The 20,232-nt window shown below is 43.5% G+C and overlaps 1 protein-coding gene across 1 annotated transcript in view; it reads right to left on the reverse strand.

Annotated features, from left to right (window-relative positions):
• Positions 1 to 20,232, reverse strand: part of LOC126203989 (uncharacterized) — a 103,812-nt gene that overhangs the window by 30,672 nt on the left and 52,908 nt on the right. The window contains exon 2 of the mRNA XM_049938419.1: positions 820 to 939. Within this exon, the coding sequence (XP_049794376.1) occupies positions 820 to 939 (120 nt within the window). The remainder of the gene's footprint in view (positions 1 to 819; positions 940 to 20,232) is intronic.

The raw sequence follows: 20,232 nt of genomic DNA on the forward strand, positions 1-20,232 counted from the left end.
TTTCTACTGCATGCCTCCTGCTTGCCAAGCCGTACCTTAGTCAGGAAGGTCGCCAGACCTCCCCCAAACGAGTACGTTTGTAGGATATCCCTCGAAGGAACATTCGACAACGCTATGAATCAATGCCAAGCCGAATAATTGCTTGTATAAGGGCCAATGCGTTATTACTTTGCTAAATCTGTGAAGCTCTTTCTTTTGAATAAATCATCAATATTTTGTGAAATTGCAATCATTTGTTTGTGTGTACATCCACATCGCTACTACCAGTTTCAGCACCATTCCGGGAATTCCTTCGAGTTGCGTCTTTTTTTTGTCTTAGAGTGTACATAGAAGTTAGTACGACACTGTAACGGTATCTTCTCTGTCATGTGACGAAAACAGGCAATGGAATCTCATTTCAAAGAAGTGCGTTCGGAGTACAGGTCTACTAATGATGATAGTGTGTAACAAAAATGAGCTTTTTGTGAACAAATAAATGGAGTACATCGCAGTCAAAAAATACACGTAATCTAGAAAACAGGCAAACGGAAACATAAAAAGCGAAAAATTCCACAAAATTAACATCAAGCTTGGCTATCAATCTGGAATAGTGATATCGATGTACAGACTGATTCGAAGATATCGAACAGCAATGCCTCACACCCATGTTTCAGTGGAGCTCGTACTCTTATGGTAAGCGGAGTGTAGGCTCTCGGTAAACACAAGAAGGCAATGTCAGTAAGGCAGCATATGTTTTGTAGAAACCTTGCAAGCTTATAGGCAGGTCAGACACAGACGATGGTCACTTGCTGCAAGGGTCAGCTGTGTGGCCGTACTCACACTTTCTGCACGTCCACGACTCCGTGGCCGACTGGGACGTCCTTGACCTTTCCTCCCATGGCTTCCGTGGCCAGCCTCGTCAGCAGCTCCGCCAGCCGATGGTCGGACGATGTGCGCCTCCTGGAAGCGAGATGGACAGGCTCAAGTTATCCGTGAAAACTGAGGGAAAGCAGTCTATTTCATCATCGCCACGTCCTTTCAAAACACACGAAAGTAGCCGCTCACTGTTTCTGTTTTTACGAAATTCTGGCAGAGATTGTAAAACTAAACCTAGCAACTAGCGGATTTGGTGAATGTAAGTGACCACATGCACTAGTAAGATGCCACAAAATGGTACGCTGGTTTCTGAAGCACAATTATTTTGTAGAAAAGTATTCAGTTACCACAAGCGCATTACCATGACTGTCAATACCAGATTTAATTGAAACAAAAACGTAACTGACATGTTAAGGGAGGACACACTGAAACCAGCGAAAATTGTGAAATTTTTTTATTGGCCCTTCATTTACTATATGATACTAAAATTTCAATTCCTAAATATTACGTTCCAATTCCACTCCCAAGTGTGATAAAAATAGTAGTTGGCAAAAGCTTGCACGGGGCCATACCGCTTTCTTTTTCTGTATTTCTTCATATTATTTATTTCTGTGGCTTTTTCTTCCAGTTTTATGCAATTATCATGCAGGGAAGGCTAGTGTAGTACATCAGGAAGGCTGTGAAATGCATCACAGCCATTCATTTTGTATTCTTTGATTTATGGTGTTTGTTTACAAGTGGTTGCTAAAGGTTAATGTTCAGGAAAGTTGTGTGCAGATCTATTATTACAACCTGAAGTATGCCTCGTTCCAGTAAAGTGTAATTATTAAGCATTAATAATTTTGGCAGACAAGACCTCTACAGAGGCTAAATTTGATCCAAGAACTTTCACACTGTATATATCGAAAGAACTTGAAAACAGGAGAACTGCTGCCGCTGACATTATTACTGCTCAGTTTGAAAATCGGATCAAACACGGAAGACAAACAAAGAAAAGACTGCTTCAGGATGAAGAGGGGTATGCATAACGTTTCCACTTGTTCACCCAAAGAAGGTAAGGCCTTATACAAACACTGCCAATCTTTGATTCAGATTTCCCGTATCTCACATTTAAAAAATTTATGTAATTTCTTCTCACAAATAACTGATGTTAGGGTACTTAAATTTGGCATGCAGGTAGTCAATGCGGCAGTGAAATATTTTATAGAAGGAACTTTCATTTAAAACAACAGTACGGCTTTTATGTAAGACAAAAGCCCTAAACTTTGCTGAATTTTTTTTACAGACATTTGGTTGGTTGGCTGATTTTGCGGAGGAGACCAAACGGCGATGTCATCGGTCCACAGATATTTGGAGAGCTGTAAAAATCCAGCAAAAGAAGGTATCAAAATTTTGTTCCACAGATATTTGTAATAATGCTCAAATTTTATAGAGAAATGCATTAATTTCGGTCTGATAGATTTTTCAAAACTGGAACATTTTTACTACCTTATTGAAAAAAAAATCCGTTATTTGTAACTTAAAACATATAACGACAATAAGCATGCAAACCTATGTGTATATCCACATAACATTTCACAACAACTGTACCGAATTTAGTTCATTGCCTTCAAAACTTTGGACTTTATAAGGTTTTTTCAAGGTATTCCAATTTCGCATACGCCCCTCTTTAATTTGGGAAACAAAATTTCGCATAACAATTCCGACTGCATCTCAGATCTGAGATGACACCACCTCAGTGCTGAAATCTACTTATTGCCACACCTTGTGCAGAAACGCACTCGTGTCGTGAGCACTGAGCGATTCCACCCCTCTGTTCCGAAGGAGCGCCCTGCCAACCTGAACACTTTGAGCTTTCAAGTTGCTGTCTCTATACTGCGTTGGGTAGCACAGCGAACTTTGCGCATTTTAGATGTAGCAAAAGATGTTCATAATTAGGCACGTGTGATAATATATGCCGGCCGGGGTGGCCGAGTGGTTCTAGGCGCTACAGTCTGGAACCGCGAGACCGCTACGGTCGCAGGTTCGAATCCTGCCTCGGGCATTGATGTGTGTGATGTCCTTAGGTTAGTTAGGTTTAAGTAGTTTTAAGTTCTAGGGGACTGATTACCTCAGACGTTAAGTCCCATAATGCTCAGAGCCATTTTTTGATTATATGCAATCCCATTAAATTGATGCCGGAAGAATGAAACGACGAAGCGAAACTCTCATGGCGCATGGAAAGGTTGCGGGAATCGCTAGCTATTCTACTTGATCAGTGAATTGAAGAGCCGAAGCCACCATTGAAGAAACATATCACCAAATTTTATAAGCGTCAAGTAATAAAATAATGGCGATTGGTATTTTCTGCTACATATCTATGGTATTCGACTGTGTGAATCACAGTATTCTTCAAGATAAATTGAAGTTTTATGGGATTAGTGGAATAGCCAACTTTGATTCCATAAGGAACTATTGTGCACAGCGACTGCAGACTATAAGTAAGAAGAGGCACACAGCAATTACTTGCAATCCCATTACTATTTATTAGTCTTGCATGTTTAGATTTCAGCTATAAGTTGCCATCTTCCGTAGTGAAATACAAGGAAAATTACAGAAACAGAATTTACTTTGCATAGAACAATAAGTAAAACTCCAGGTTATCCAATAGAAGTTATCCATTCTGGTCGAGAGACCATTTGACTCTTTCTGCAATCAGCATAACACAGTTGGAGCTATACCATACCTTTATGTATGAAATTTTACATCAGTAGAGAGCTTTTGTATGTTCTTTTAAATGTACCTGGTTAAATCAGCCTTGTCATGTTAATCTTCATTATTTCGCTATTATGTTAGCAGACCTTCATAAAAACTGCTTGTAAGGACTTTTATATTAAATACGTAGTGGATCACTTAACCACTATGATACGAGGTTTTAGCTTTTGACGAATTTCAAATTGGTTCGTACTATATTTTATAAAGACGATCTTCAACAAAAATTTTTAATTTATTAATTTTTATTTCTACAGTGATGTAAGAATTTTGTATAAGATAGTTGTATGGACGTGTTAATGATCCCTGGCGTTGGTTTTGATCGATCGCTTCACCACTAAAATGCGAGCAAGCACGTTATAAGCTGGCATTTCTTGAATACTTCAAAGTGAATTGCTAATATGCTTGTTGATTTTAGACAGTTTTAGATTGTTTTTTACATTACTGTATTGAAATGAAACTCTGCTACTTATTTCGTAACACAGAGGGCGTTACTTGGTGTATGTGATGTAAAATAAGGCTGTAGTACATGCTGTGAACAATCGTCTCAGTTCCTTTCTGCCTATACACCACTGAGAGCATATGACGACTTGTACTGCCACCAGTTTGTTAGATGTAACCCAAATGCTTCAGTCCGGAACCGCGTGACCGCAACGGTCGCAGGTTCGAATCCTGCCTCGGGCATGGATGTGTGTGATGTCCTTAGGTTAGTTAGGTTTAAGTAGTTCTTAGTTGTAGGGGACTGATGACCTCAGATGTTTAGTCCCATAGTGCTCAGAGCCATTTGAACCATTTTTTGTAACCCAAATGGTATGTTGGCCAGAATGGATAGCTAGTATTGGATAACATGATGTTTTACTTATTGTTCTATGTAAAGGAAATTAATTCTGATTCTGTAATTTTCCTTCTATTTTAGCACTTAAGATGGCTATTTATAGCGGAAATCTAGATATGCAAGAGTAATAAAAACCAATGGGATTGCGACTGACTGCTGTGTGCCTGGAGCCTAGATCGTCAATATTCTGTGTTGGCTGCAGGCCCTGCCCATAATCCTTCAAACGTTCTCAACTGGGAACAGATCCGGCGACCTTGCTTGCGAAGGAAGGGTTGGGAAAGCACGAAAACAAGCTACAGAAACTCTCGCCGCGTTTGGGTGGACGGTATCTTGCTGAAGTGTAAGCCCAGAATGGCTTGCCATGAAGGGAAGGAAACAAACCGGGTGTCAGTCAGGTTGGTATACCACAGCTGTGTGGGGCCTCTACTGACACACCTTCGCTGGTCGTTGAGGCCCCGAATCTCATTGAGTGGAGTAGAATTGTCTTCACTGAAGGGTCTCGCTTCTAACTGAGCCCTGACGACCAGCGAAGACGTGTCTGCAGACGCCCTCAACAGTGGTGGGATACCAACCTGACCGCCATCCGCCAAACTTCCTGACAACCAAGAGTGACGGTCTAGGGTGCCATTTCATTTCATATCAGGAACCCTTTGGTTGTCATCCACGGCGAGCTAACAGCTCGACGGTACGTCGACGATATTGTGCGTTCCGTCTTGTTGCCCTTCGTGACAAGCCATCTGGGCTCACTTTCAGCAAGATAACGCCATCCCGCACAGGCCGAGAGTTCCTGCTGCTTGTTTTCGTTCTTGCTAAACCATACCTCGGGCAGAAACTTCGCCAGATCTCTGCCCAATTGAGAACGTTTGGAGCCTTATGGACAGGGTCCTCCAACCAGATAGAGATTTTGAAGGAGTAACGCTCGAACTGTACAGAATTTGCACGATATTCCTTAGGAGGAATGCCTGAACGCGCAGTGGCTGCGAAGGCTGTTTGCCAAGACGGTGACTGTCTTGCTGCTGCTACACAGGAATACCGTTGACATTTCAACCTTCGACAGAGTGATTCTGTATAGTTGACACACACAATCAGGTTATGAGTAGAAAACTTTGAAGAAACAGGAAGTCCAGTTACCCTGAAATCTCCAGGAAAATCCAGAAATTGTTAGTAACATGGAAGAATAGAGGAGGTGCAAACTGTAATCAAGAGTCCAAAGCCTTATGTAAGACAAATTGCAGCAATGGTGGGAGTGTCTAGTCCTAGTATGCACAGAATTTTACGGAATGATTTAAAGTTGCAGTCGTACAAGATACAGATTGTAGAAGAGTCAAATAGAATTGATTATGAAAAGCGAATAACTTTGTGTGTTGAAATGTTGGCTAGAATTAGGGACGAGTGATGAGCACATTTTCATCTGAGTGGTTATGTGAAGAAACTAAACTGTCGTTGCTGGTGCGTGGATAATCCTCAGAAATCGACGTTCCTGATACAGTGTGGTATGCGAACGCTGACACGTCTCACCGCTATGCTGCCATGGCTGACATGTTCTTCGCGTCTGAGTCGAACAATTTCCTGCAGACGAGTACTGGTTACAGCTAGATGGTGGAGGGGGAGCAGCTTAGCGTTTAACGTCCCGTCGACAACGAGGTCTTTAGAGATGGGGCACAAGCTGGGATTAAGGAAGGATGGGGAAGGAAATCGGCCGTGCCCTTTCAAAGTAACCATCCCGGCATTTGTCTGAAGAAATTTAGGGAAATCACGGAAAACCTAAATCTAGATCGCCGGATGTGTGTTTCAACCGCCGTCCTCTCGAATGCGAGTACAGTGTGCTATGCACTGCGCCCCGTCGCTCGGTAGCTAGATGATGGTACGTCTGATTGTGCTCGAACTTCAGTGGCAGCAACTTGCAGAACGTTTGTTAACCACAGCATTTCAAGCAATGGGGACATTTGGTTGCCTCCCACATCTGCCGAGTGATCGGTCTGTGATTACTTCCTTTCCTGGTTCCCGAAACACACCGTGTATGCTAGACGTCTGCACACAATTGCGGAACTGAAAGACACCAGTCGTGCAAAATACAGAAATGTTATCACACAGATGCTTGAATGTGGCATGAACGATTTACAGATTGTCTGGGTGTCAACGTGGCAATGTACAAGACATTATTTTTTAAAACATGAAGAGTGCGTCAAATGGCAATACACAATTTTTTCTTTTTGAGAGCGAAAATAATCCTCGGCGTGTTTCGCTATGCTTATATCGGCCCGTTTTTTTTGCCACACCTTGCATAAAGCACTATATGTAAAATTCAGAAAGAGGTAGAGAGGTTGAGGGAGAGAGAGAGAGAGAGAGAGAGAGAGAGAGAGAGAGAAAGAGAGAGAGTGCGAGAGGGAGAGGTAGAACCTGACTCCTTCATTACCAGTTCCCGAGTTTCAAATTACGTCTGCTCGTGTACAGTGTTGAGAGAAACAACCCGATTACACTTAAGTGAACAAAGTCTTGAGATAGCGATATTCACATATACAGATGGCGGTAGCATCGCGGTCACAAGATATAAAAGAGTAGTACATTGTTGGAGCCTTCATTTTTACTCAGATGAGTCGTGTGAAAAGGTTTCCGACGTGTTACGGCCGCACGACGAATTAACAGACTTTGAATGGGGACTGGTAGTCGGAGCAAGACGGACGCGGCACTTCATTTCGAAAATCGTTAGCGAACTCAGCAATACGCGATCCACAGTGTCAATATTGTGCTGAGCATATCATATGTCAGGCGTTACTTCTCACCAAGGGCAACACAATGGCCGACGGCCTTGACTTAATGACCGAGAGCAGCGGCGTCTGCGTAGAGTAGTCATCGCTAAGGAGGCAACACTGTGTGAAATAACCGCAGAAATCAATTTGGTACGACGAACGTATGCGTTAGTACAGTGTTGCAAAATCTGGCGTTAACTGGGTAGGCAGCAGACGACGGAAGCGAGTGCCTTTTCTGACACTGTGACATCGCCTTCAGCAGCCTTCCCTGGCCTCGTGACCATACCGGTTGGCCCCTGGACGAATGGAAAACGTTGGGCTGGTCAGATGAGCCCCGACTTCAGTTGGTAAGAGCTGACAGTAAGGTTCCAGTGTGACGTACAGCTCACGAAGCCGTGGACCCAAGTTGTAAGAAAGGCACTGTTGAAGCTGGTGGTGGTTCCATAATGGTGTGTTGTATTTACATTGAATGGACTGGGTCTTCTGGTCCAACTGAACCGATCATTGACTAGAAATGACTATGTTCGACTAACAGGAGACCATTTGCAAACATTGAAGGACTTCACGTTCAAAAAGAACAACGAAATTTTAATGGATCACCATGCGCCACGTCATCGGGCCACAATTGTTCATGATTGGTTGGAAGAACATTTTGGGCAGTTCGAGCGAATATCTTGGTCAACCCGATAGCCCGACATGAATCCCATCGTACATTTATCAGACATAATCGAGAAGTCAGTTGTTGTTGTTGTTGTGGTCTTCAGTCCTGAGACTGGTTTGATGCAGCTCTCCATGCTACTCTATCCTGTGCAAGCTTCTTCACCTCCCAGTACCTACTGCAACTTACATCCTTCTGAATCTGCTTAGTGTATTGATCTCTTGGTCTCCCTCTACGATTTTTACCCTCCACGCTGCCCTCCAATGCTAAATTTGTGATCCCTTGATGCCTCAGGACATGTCCTACCAACCGATCCCTTCTTCTAGTCAAGTTGTGCCACAAACTTCTCTTCTCCCCAATCCTATTCAATACCTCCTCATTAGTTACGTGATCTACCCACCTTATCTTCAGCATTCTTCTGTAGCACCACATTTCGAAAGCTTCTACTCTCTTCTTGTCCAAACTATTTATCGTCCATGTTTCACTTCCATACATGGCTACACTCCATACAAACACTTTCAGAAACGACTTCCTGACAAATAAGTCAGTTAGTGCACAAAATTCTGCACCGACAACACTTCTGTAATATTGGACGGCTGCAGAGGAAGGCACGGCTCAGTATTTCTGCAGGGGACTTCCAACACCTTGTTAAGTCGATGCCACGTCGAGCTGCTGCACTAGACTGGGTAAAAGGAGGCCCGATACATATTACGAGGTATCCAGTACAATATCGAAGCAATATAGTGCTTGTCGATGTGAAAAACTCTTTCCACATAATAATGGTCGGATATGTAGTGTTGTCGACCTACTAGTCGAATACTATTGTCGCACATCAGATTAAGTTAATTAGAGGTTAACAAGTCTTCCAGACCAGTTACTACATTAATAAATATTTACTATAATTTTATTTATGGTTGTTTTGAACGACAGTTACCAAATAGACCATTACGGTTGCCTGGTGTGGACATACTGTACATATATTTCCCAATCGTAACTGGAATTTATTCAGGAGCTAGTAATTTTCGTTAAGATGGCGTTTTCACTTGCAAGGGAGTGGTTTGTACTGTGATCGGTCCTTTGAATATCAAAACGCCGGTGAGGCACCACAGAATCGGTTCTGGCAGTTATTAGAAGTCAGTATCAGTCAACATAATACAACTAAACAATTTTTCCAAAGCCGTGCAAATGGGTGCAGTTAGGTTGGCTGTGAAAAGTAGTGCCCTCTGTGCAGTCGGCCGAGTTCTTCGAATGGCGATGTTTTAAATTATCTCAGGAGGGAGAACTCTGCCTCTCTGCGAGTAGATACTTCTGTCTTTCTGTAGCCAGCGTAGCCGGTGTCCAGCACCGCATGGCCATAACTTCCAGGAGCCACATTGAGAAAGTTTAACTGATTGCTGCAGGAAGCAAAACGGCCGATAAGAGACAGACGGTTAGTCGGAGAAGCAATTACTTATCTTGTTGCTCGCTAGTCGCGACACAACGAACGCCTCCATGCCTCTACTAAGGTAATCTGCCACGTTCTCCTGCAATGTGCCACCACTGCTAGACAGTGGGCTACCTACGTCGATACCATCCTCACCGGCGTCTCACAGTTGGCAACGCAAGCTCATCCTATCGGCAGGCGCCAGTAGCGGTCGCATACGGACCCGGTGGGACATGCCTCCAGGGGCTCCGACTCTGAGGGCCCTCTGCTGGCCCATATAGGATGGCCGGCGGCAGCTACGTGGCCCAGTCTCAGTCGCAGTCTTACTCAGCCTTCGTCACTTTGCTCGTACATTAGTAGAGGCAGCCTCACATTACTTGACGCTCTTTTACTTTTTGTAATAGTTGGACTTTACTGCTGCTTGTTCTTTTGTTAAGTTCCTTTGCAATGCTTGGAGAAAGCTGCAAGTTCTTCTCCTGTCCAGCTTCCCTACGACAACACTCTGTAGCGCACCTCTCTTTATGACGGTGTATGAAGCAGTACGCAACAGATAATATCTCTCTCGCTTAGTTACGTGTTTTATGTCTTCATTTTGTGTCCAGATGTTACTTATGCACGTGGTTTTCCTTGATTGAGCGAGCATTGTCTCCCGGTCCCGTAAAAGCGGATCTCCACTAAGGCAAACTAGTTGGGACGTTACGTGCTACATGTCGCCTACAGTTGCCAACTTTAAGTATTCTACATGAAACTGTTCTACAAAGTTGCTGATGCCCCGAAAATGTGGTGCCCGCTATCGCATGATGCAAGTTGCGTGTGTTTCTAGCACGCGGCTCAGTCAGTTCCTCTGAAGCAACATGAGAACAAAGCACCATGTCTTCACCAACGTCTTATAAGAAGCCAGTAGATCATATTACAAACCAATTCCCTCCTTCTTCAGGTTATGTATCACTACAACTATACTACAACTACAAACACACTGAATATGATTGAATTACCTTATAGTTCCCTAACACGAACCTTGCTCAAGAGTCCTCCAGAGCTGGTGGTTTACAGTTGTTTCTTGCTTCATCAATGTCTTATAAAAAACTAGTAGATCATAATGGAAACTATTTTCCTCCTTGTTCAGGTAATGCACCACTTTTCTTTAACTGTTGTAGTTTTTTTTTACATTTATGGTAGAATACTGTTGTTCATAAATTCTTCATTTTCTTGTTTGCTTCCAAAACACTACAATCACATTTTTTAGCGGGCTGCTGCAGCTTATCGTTTCTCAATTTAGTGTCTTTGTAATCACTACTTTTGGCGACTGTTATAACTAATTTATATCTTTAATGCTTGGTAGTATGTTTAAAACTAAATGTTTGAACTTCTTTCTCCTTTGCTGTTCATCATATGTTGTTCCATCCAGTGCCTCTTAGTTGACTACTTAAAGCGCTATATTCATCAAGTAATCACAATTAATAAACATAGAAAACATATAGGTAAATTCGTAGGATATGAATTTTGCAGCTAGAGCTGACCAAGAAGCCTCTAGCTAAACAAAAAGTGGGGAACATGGTATTAAAATCAGACACGAATTATAATTTTGTGAACTACAAACCACAACAGCAAGGATGACATGTTGTAGGCCGAAATATAACACACAGTGTGATGGAAAAACGCAGATTATAAAACGAACCATAAAAGTAACAAAGTCATTGATGATGATACAGTGGTAATGAAACATATTTGGTGAGAGGTAACGCGTCACCATATGTATTTCTGACTGATGGTGCCTCTCAACTACAGGAACACATTAAGAAAACAATGTCAGGCCACGTTGAAAGAGGTTTTTGTAGAACACAACACGACTGCAGATACTCACATGCTCATAGAGTAGTGAAGAACAGCTTTGGGTTATCTGCATCAGTGTTTCGTGTATTTAGAAAATCACTATTTATATCTGTGGAAAATGCAGAAACTATTGCTGCAATAATTGTTTAACTTGAGGACTCCTTGAGAAAAGCTCCACTTCAGAACCACTGTACTCGCCTCAAGGAACATTTGACACAGACACAAGCAATGGAAACGTTGTTCATGAATCATGCTCGTCCGAAATTCGGAATGCTATTGGCACGGAGAATTTGCAAGTTTAAGAGCAAAAAAGTGTGGGATGAGCTTATGACTTTGTGTGTTGTAGATTAAATGAAGGACGCGTGCCTTGCCAAGATCACTACTGAGGTGTGCACAGCAAGATGAAATACGTATTCTTAGAATGCAAGGAAATGGAAACTCTGAACTGAACTACATTTGTATAAATGTAATCCACGAATTAAAAAAAATCTTTTTCTGTGGATTACTGAGACTGACAGTAGTAGGCTGTTGCAAAAAGTGCCCTAGATTTGGTACTTTACTTTTGGTGTCGTAGAACTCACACGGTTCCTTGTCGACAGGCGGCGTGAGTGGCTGGCAACTACTTGCCCAGCCCGACGTGCTACAAAGCCGCATCAACGTGTTGCCATGTCCCGTCCTGATCTGTTGCTCCTTGTAGCATCCCTCGTAGACTAAAGCCACATGTTGGCTCTGTGGAATGGCGCCTTAGTAACTGTCTCGTATCCAGATCATTTTTACACCTAATTTCATTGCGTTTTTACTTTGTTCAAACGTACGGTATTTATCAAAATTGGGTAAAGATAGTCTAGTTGTTGTGAGTAGTAGAGATGACGCACTTTCCGCTTTCATACTTGCCAATATGTGGCAAGGAAGTTATTAGCTGTAGATGACGGGGGTGATGCAAATTCTGTAGAAATTGTCAGCGTATTTGCAACTTTTAGGATTGAATATTATCACCGACTGGCCGAGCTAAGTGACTGAAACCATCAGGAACATTGCGCAGTATCGTCGTACACTCAGGTGACAAAAGTCATGCGGTACCCCCTAATGTCGTGCCGGACCTCCTTTTTGCCTGGCGTCCTGCAGCAACTAGGCGTCGTATGGATTCAACACACAGTGGGGAGTCTCCTGCAGAAATAATGAGCCATGCTGCCTCTACAGCCGTGTATTAATTTAGCAATATTGCCGGTGCTGGAATTTCTACGAGAACTGACCTCTCGATTATGCCCCATAAATGTTCGATGGGATTCATTTCTGGCGATCTGGGTGGCCAAATCATTCCATCGAATTGTCCAGAATGTCCTTCAAACCAATCACGAAAAGACGGTCCTGCTGACATGCCCTGGGGAAATGAACTTCATGAATGGCTCCAAACGAAGTATCCGAACATAACCACTTCCAGTCAATGAGCGGTTCAGTTGGACCTCAGGATCCAGTCCATTACATGTAAACAGAGCTCACACCATTACGAAGCCACCAGCAGCTTCCAAAGGGCCTCGTTCACTTTACTTCGTAGAGCCAGCGCCACACTCGAATACTACCATCAGCTCTTACCAACTGAAGTTGGGACTCATGTGACGGTTTTCTAGTCGTCTAGGGTCCAACAGCGATGGCCACGAGCCAAAGAGAGGCGCTGCAGGCGACATAGTGCTGTTAGCAAACGAACTCGCCTCGGTCGTCTGATGCCATAGCCCAAAATCGAAATATTTCGCCACCCTGTCCTAACGGATACGTTCGTCGTACGTTCCATATTGATTTCTGCGATTACTTCACGGACTGTTGCTTGTCTGTTAGCACTGACAACTCTACTCATACACCGTTGCTCTAGGTCTTTAACTGAAGCTTGTCGGTCCCTTAGTGATAGGTAATGTCTGACATTAGGTATCCTCGGCACACTCTTGACACTGTCGCTCTCGGAATCTTGAATTCCTTAACGATTTCAGAAATAGAATGGCTGATGCATCTAGCTCCAGCTGCTATCTCGCGTTCAAAGTCTGTTAATTGCCGTCGTGTGACAGTCATCACGCAGATAATCTGTTCACGTGACTCACCTGAGTGTATACGATAGCTCCGCCAATGCACTGCCGTTTCGCACCTCGTGCACTCGATACCACCGCCATCTGTGTATGTGGATATTGCTATCCCATGAATTTTGTCACCTAAGTGTGTAATGGGCACGGAAAGGAAATAAGAAAAAGCAAATGTGTAAGCGGCAGATACGTTAGTGGTAATGGCGAGTGGAGTATTTAATTTTTCAGACATTTTTACGTTTCCTTCAGTACCATTTGAGGACACTTGACGCATGAAAAAAAGAGAACCTCAAACTGGTGTACATTTATTGTTCTGCAGTTCCGCGCTCACAGTGTAGTACAATTTGTACAAATCACCTGTGTTGTGCTTGCCGGTTAAATTCTGTACATCATGCCAAATGCGCTGTGTGACGAAAAGCATCCGGGCACCTGGCTGAAAATGACTTACAAGTTCGTGGCGCCCTCCATCGGTAACGCTGGAATATCGTGATGGGCCATGCTTCGCCTTGTTGACAGCTTCCACTCTCGCAGGCATACGTCCAAACAGGTGCTGGAAGGTTTCTTGGGGAATGGCAGCCCATTCTTGATGGAGTATTGATGTCGGTCGGTGAGGCCTGGCACGAAGTCAGCGTTCCAAAACATCCTAAAAGTGTTCTGTAGGATTCAGGTCAGGACTCTGTGCAGAAGGGTCCATTAAAGGGATTTTATTGTCCTGTAACCGTCACAGGCCGTGAGCTATGAACAGGTGCTCGATCGTGTTGATAGATGCAATCGTCATCCCCGAATTGCTCTTCAACAGTAGGAAGCAAGAAGGTGCTTAAAACATAAATGTAGGCCTGTGCTGTGACAGTGCCACGCAAAACAACAAGGGGTGCAAGCCCCCTCCATGAAAAACACGAACACACCGTAACACGACCACCTCCGAATTTTAATGTTCGCACTACACACGCTGGCAGATGATGTTCACTCGGTAATTCGCCATATCCACACCCTGGCATCGTATCGCCACATTGTGTATTATGATCTTCACTCCACACAAAGTTTTTCCAATCATCCAATCTTTACGCTCCTTATACCAAGCGAGGCATCGTTTGGCATTTACCGGCGTGATGAGTGGCTTACGAGCAGCCGCTCGACCGTGAAATCCAAGTTTTCTCACCTCCCGCCGAACTGTCACAGTACTTGCAGTGGATCCTGATGCAGTTTGGAATTCCTGTGTGATGGTCTGGATAGATGTCTGCGTATTACACACTACGACCCTCATCATCTGTCGGCGATCTCTGTCAGTCAATAGACGAGGTCGGCCTGTTCGCTTTTGTGCTGTACGTGTCCCTTTACGTTTCCACATCGGAAACAGTGGACCTAGGGATGTTTAGGAGTATGGAAATGTCGCGTACAGACGGATGACACATGTGACACCCAACCACCTGACCACGTTCGAAGTCCGTGAGTTCCGCCGAGCCCCCATTCTGCTCTTTCATTATGTCTAATGACTACTGAGGTACCTGATATGACAGCACAATGCACCTAATATGATAAATGTATGTTTTGGGGGGTGTCCGGATACTTTTGATCACATTATGTTTCTGTAATCAGATAACGAATCTAGCACCTGGAAGTGAAGATGATTTGAGAAATGCGACCAATGCTGTAATGAATAAAATTCTTTCTTTGTAGGTAGCGAGCACGCAGTTCTGTAAACCCGAGAAAACACGGAGGACTAGACTAAAAAAGAATAATATGACTAAAGGAAGCCACCGACCTCAATCATAATCGAGACTTGATGCTGAAAGAAAATTAGTAAAAAATATTCTTGAGCTCCAGACTGCAGGATTTGTTCCATCAAGAAGATATGTTAGGAAGATTGCCTACAATATGGCGAATCTGGTAGATTTAAAAACTGCATATAATAAAGATGAGAAAATGGCGGGAAAAGTATGGCTAAGTTCCATTTTAAGAAGTAATTCTGAACACTGTATAAGAAAAAGTGAACGTTGTTCTCGTACAAGAATTGAAGGGATGAACAGAAAAGAAACATCTGATTACTTTGAACTCTTCACCTAAGTGCTGAGAAAAAATACTCTTCCTTACAAACCTGGATTCATATGGTAAGCTGATGAAACTGGACTCCATAAACAGTATCGCTGGACAAGCGATTGCTCGTAAGGGTAGCCAAGACTTAAAGTTATGAAACTGTCAGACAAAGACGAGTCAGTTACTGTTTTGGCTTGCTGCAGTGCAATAGGCTACTTTTATCCCCTCTCCCCACTTATTGCTTAATGTAGGGCGTGTACAGAAAACCAGGATTTCAAACGGGGTGGCACGTTCAGGGACAGTTATCAGTACGAGGCCTGAGTCAGCCTACGTTAACGGAGGCTTGTTCATGGATTAGTTGCTAAACTATTTTATTCCCCGAAAGCCTCTAGGAAAAATCTTTTTGTCTTTGATTGTCATGCTTTGCATATGGACAATGCGAATTTGTTAGAAGTAGCACAGACAATGACATAGGTCCACCGAGTCATACCACATATTATCTTCCACTACTGGTCTGTGTTGCTTTCGGATCACAAAAGAAATGCTGGGAACACGTTTGCCAGAAGTTCATGAGACTGAACAACGGCATCAAGAATATTTCCTGATCTCATTTTGCGAATTATTGAATACAGTGTGGATTAAATTTGCTAGTGTTCAGAAAGGTGTTTCAGCATATAGAGCTAATATGGACGCTGTTCCAGATTACGCTTATGTCTTATACTGCGACCAAAACCATTCCTATCATTCTTCCCCAAGACTTTTTCATTTAGTTTTTCTGTTTTTACTTCCCGCAAAGTAAGGTAGCAATTTCTAATGTGGATTCCTCATCTCATTTTCCAGATCCCATTTCTCCCCAGAAGGTGCAAGCTCATCAAGTTCTGAAATGGATGCTTGTTTCCAATCTCAGCATTTAATATGCACCAGAATCTTCAATTAACAACATCCAAGGGTCTGACAACTTCCTGCCCTATTCCCTCATAGTTAAAATCGTCTTGTTCAAAAAATGAAACTAAATGCATTTAACATAACGAATCCAGCTTACATTGTCAGACAAAAAAAAATCAAAGAATAAAATAGGAAAAAAACAAATAACAAGAAGCCTGCTGAAAATGTCACTCGTAAGACACGGAGAAATGAATCTAGGTTGTCGAAGAAGCATGAACGGACGGAATTAGAGTTATCATCAGATGATAACAATGACGAGGAGAAGGTTCTTCTCTCCGACAATGTGTCAGAGGAATTCAGTGAAGATGAGTGCGTGGGATATCTGGAACCGTACTCTGAAATTCGATCTGGCCACGATGTGTGTGTGCGAACGCTGGTTGCATGTAGACTTGATTTGCAACATGTGTGACGTTTGTGGAAGGAACGAAAACAAAAAACAGCAAATATTACAGTTACTCCAAAAGTAGAATAATAACTCGTATCTTGTAGTTTATTTGTTTGTTTAGATACCTGTCTACGTAGAGTTTCATTCAGTTTGTATGTTTACGTCAGTTATCGTAAGTATTTATAAAATTTAAGAGTTACTCTGACACCTTTATCGTTTCCATTGGTTTGTAATTGTAATAAGAACTTCTTAAGCCAACTGTAAACCAGTAGGCTGGACTTGCTCTTATATATTTAAACGAACCAGTTCCAAAGTACAGTCATGGGCAGCTCTCCTACAGATGGTATGTCATCTTACCTACGCTAGGAGGAGAGATGGCAAAATACAGATACGGTTTAAAATCCCAGTTTCATTGATATACACTGGTGTCCAAAATTAAAGCAACAATCGTAAAGATTGCTTTTATTTTGCCACAAAACAGTATATACAGGTGATAGTAAAGTAGAAACAATGTAGAGAATACAGAAACGTAATCAATGGCAGCATGCATAACGATAGACGAAAACGTTCTTCGTGCTCTCCAACTTACCGGATTGGCACACAGGTACTGGCAACTGGTTACGCTCTATGAGGTCGACCGTTATCACCCATCAACACGAAGTCTGGACCCGCAGCACCTCGCAACAGCCGCACATAAGGTCCCATGATATCCACACGATACATCACAGCAGTCAAACATTGCCGGCCCACCTGTACAATTTCGTGTAGATGTGTTCGTGTGGTTGCCTGCCCACACTGTAGGTAGCCTCCTCAATATCGGTCTCTTTCCACAGTGTTTGAGTCCCGAAATCGTATTCCATGTTCACTCCGGATGCGAATCCGTCGAGAATCACTCTCCAGAGCGAATCGGGACTAATCTGTGAAAAGAACATTGGCTCTCTGTTCGACTGTCCAAGCGACATGTTGACGCCTCCACAGTACACATTCCCGTCTGTGAAGACGCGTCAGAGGTAGACGTACAACAGGTCTCCGATAGTAAAGGTCACTCCACCGAAGCCTTCTGTACACCGTTTGCCTCGGTACGCACATCCTCGGTAGGTTTCTCGAGGTGTTTTGCTCCAGAATTCAACAAACTGGTCACACAGTTCCGGTAAATTAAGGGGGCCAAACAGTGTCCGAGATGTGTTCCACTGGGCTCAGATCAGGCGAATTTGTTGGCCAAGACATGTACCTGAGTTGACTATCATGCTCCAGAAACCACCACAGCACGATTCTGGTCTTGTGACACGGGCAGTTTTCCTGCTGGAATATATCGTGACTGTCAGAGAAGGCATCAAACATGGAGGGATGCAGCTGCCATGGCGCCTTCGATTATTTCTACAGATTCCACCGAAGCTCAGATGGATGCTACCCATAGCGAAATACTGCCCCCACTGGCTTTCGTCTGTGGTGGAGTGCATGTGTCATTCAGTCCTGACACGACCAGCGAGCTGGTAAAACAAGAAACATAATACATCTAATCGGAAGCCACGTTTCGACTAATTCACGGCCCACTCGTGATGATCCCACGCCCATTGCAATATTAAACGACGGTGTTGTTCGGTCAACATCCTGCAGAATCCAGTGCTGAACTTTGTACCGGGTATTGGTGAAGTAAGAACTTGAATTTTGAGCCATTTTATTATATGATGGTTGGTAGCCGTGGACTCTTTTGTGTTTTTTTATGTGCGATCGTTCCCATTTTTACTAGCCTGATAGCTTCTGTGCGGTGAGCATTGTTTTTTTATGTCTATTTTTCCTCATTGAGCAGATTACAACTGAGCGAGATATCCAAGTTATAAAGTTATTACAAAACAGTCAAACTCCCGTTGACACTCGGACGTAATGTCGCTCGAACTGAATCATCAGTCCGGAAGTTGATCTGGAAGTTTGAGACCACCAACTCTGTTTCAAACGTTAAGGAAACAGGACGACCACGTTCCGTTCGAACACAAGAAAACATTTTTGTCGCGCGTGACAGTGTGACCGTAAGCTCCAGAAATCGGTTCGCCGACGAGGTCGACAACTGAGTTTATCACGTAGTTCACTGCGTGAAGTCCTTCCAAAAGATCTCAAAATGCCTACGTACAAGATTCAACTTACACAAGATTTGAAGCCTGCAGATGATGGAAAGAGACCTCAATTTGCTCAAAGGTTGATGGTTCGACAAGCGGAGAACGAGTACGTCACAAAAAGAATAATTTTCTCAGATGAGACGCACTTCCACCTCACTGAGGACGTCGACAAGCAGAACTGCAGAATTTAGGGGTAACGAAAATCCGCGAGTGACTGTGGAAGGTGAGATGCATCCACAACGCACGACTGTGTGGTGTGGGTTCTGGGCTGGAGGAGTGATAGGCCCGTACTGTTTTGAAAATGATGACGGAGCTGCCGTCACTTGAACGGCGACCGTTACCGAAAAATGCTTCCTGACTGGTTTTTCCCTCTTCTTGATGGAAGTGTCGATTTTTCGTTTCAACAAGATGGTGCGACATATTACACATCCCATGAAGCGATTGCTATGCTGAATCAAAAGTTTCCGCGAAAAATTCTGTCTTTGCGTGGCAACCAGGAATGCTCTGCCGGATCATGCGATCTTACGCCTTGCGACTTTCTTGTGGTGTTTTGTGAACTTAAAAGTGTACGTGGATAAACTACAAACAATACACCAATTGAAAGTGGATATCTCCACATGCGAATTTTGTCGTCGCTAGAATGACACCCCACAAGGACGGGCTATAAAATGACGTCTCGTGGAATGATAGATTACGTTAAGCAATGAAGCCTCACATCTCTGAGCACAAATAAACTAGCAATGTATTTTCTTTTTCTGGTACTTTCTAGGAAGCGCGCAATGGAGGGTGCCACTGAGTATAGTTAGTTATTAGTGAATCGTAAACTGTGCGGTTTACTACTGAAGTAATTATTGATTTGAAACAGCAGTCAGTTTTTACGACGTACGTTCAGTAAGTAATGTAACACATTCTTTCTGAAAGCTGGTTGCTTTTATTCGACTCTTTTGGCTGAAAACTATTTTTCAACGTAACCTCCGTTCAATGCGATGGCCTTACTCGTGGCGGGGCCTGTAAGCCCACATGGCACCGATCTACTGGTCGACGTCTTGCTGCATCAATGTCCTTCCCATCAGCCACGTATTATGTCCCACGGAGTGCATCCTTCGTTGTCTCGTGCAGATGGAAGTCGGAAGGTGCGAGGTCCGGGTTATAGGTGGCTGAGGTTCCGTGAAGGTTCGTGAGCTCGTCTCTGGTGCCCACACTTGTGTGACGCCGTGCGTTGTCACGGAGAAGGTGAAGATCGTTTGCGATTTTGTGGCGACAAACGCGCTGAAGTCGTTTCCCCAGGGTATCACAGTAGAAGAGTTGATCGTTGCACCCGCGAGGACAGACACCGAACAGAATAACCTCATCAGAGTCCCAGACGACCCTCGCAGTGACTTCACCGTCTGAGCGTGAGGCTTTGAACTTTTTCTGCTAAGGAGAGTTTTATGGCGCCACTACATGGATTGCCGTTTCGTTACCAGTTCGAAGAGATGAACCCATATTTCATCGACTGTGATGGTGTTCGAAAAAAAAAAATTGTCACGATCAACCTCGTAACGTTTTAGCAGTTCCGCACAGATGGTCGTCCGTTGCTC

This window comes from Schistocerca nitens, chromosome 9, assembly GCF_023898315.1.
Source record: "Schistocerca nitens isolate TAMUIC-IGC-003100 chromosome 9, iqSchNite1.1, whole genome shotgun sequence".
Classification (NCBI taxonomy): domain Eukaryota; kingdom Metazoa; phylum Arthropoda; class Insecta; order Orthoptera; family Acrididae; genus Schistocerca; species Schistocerca nitens.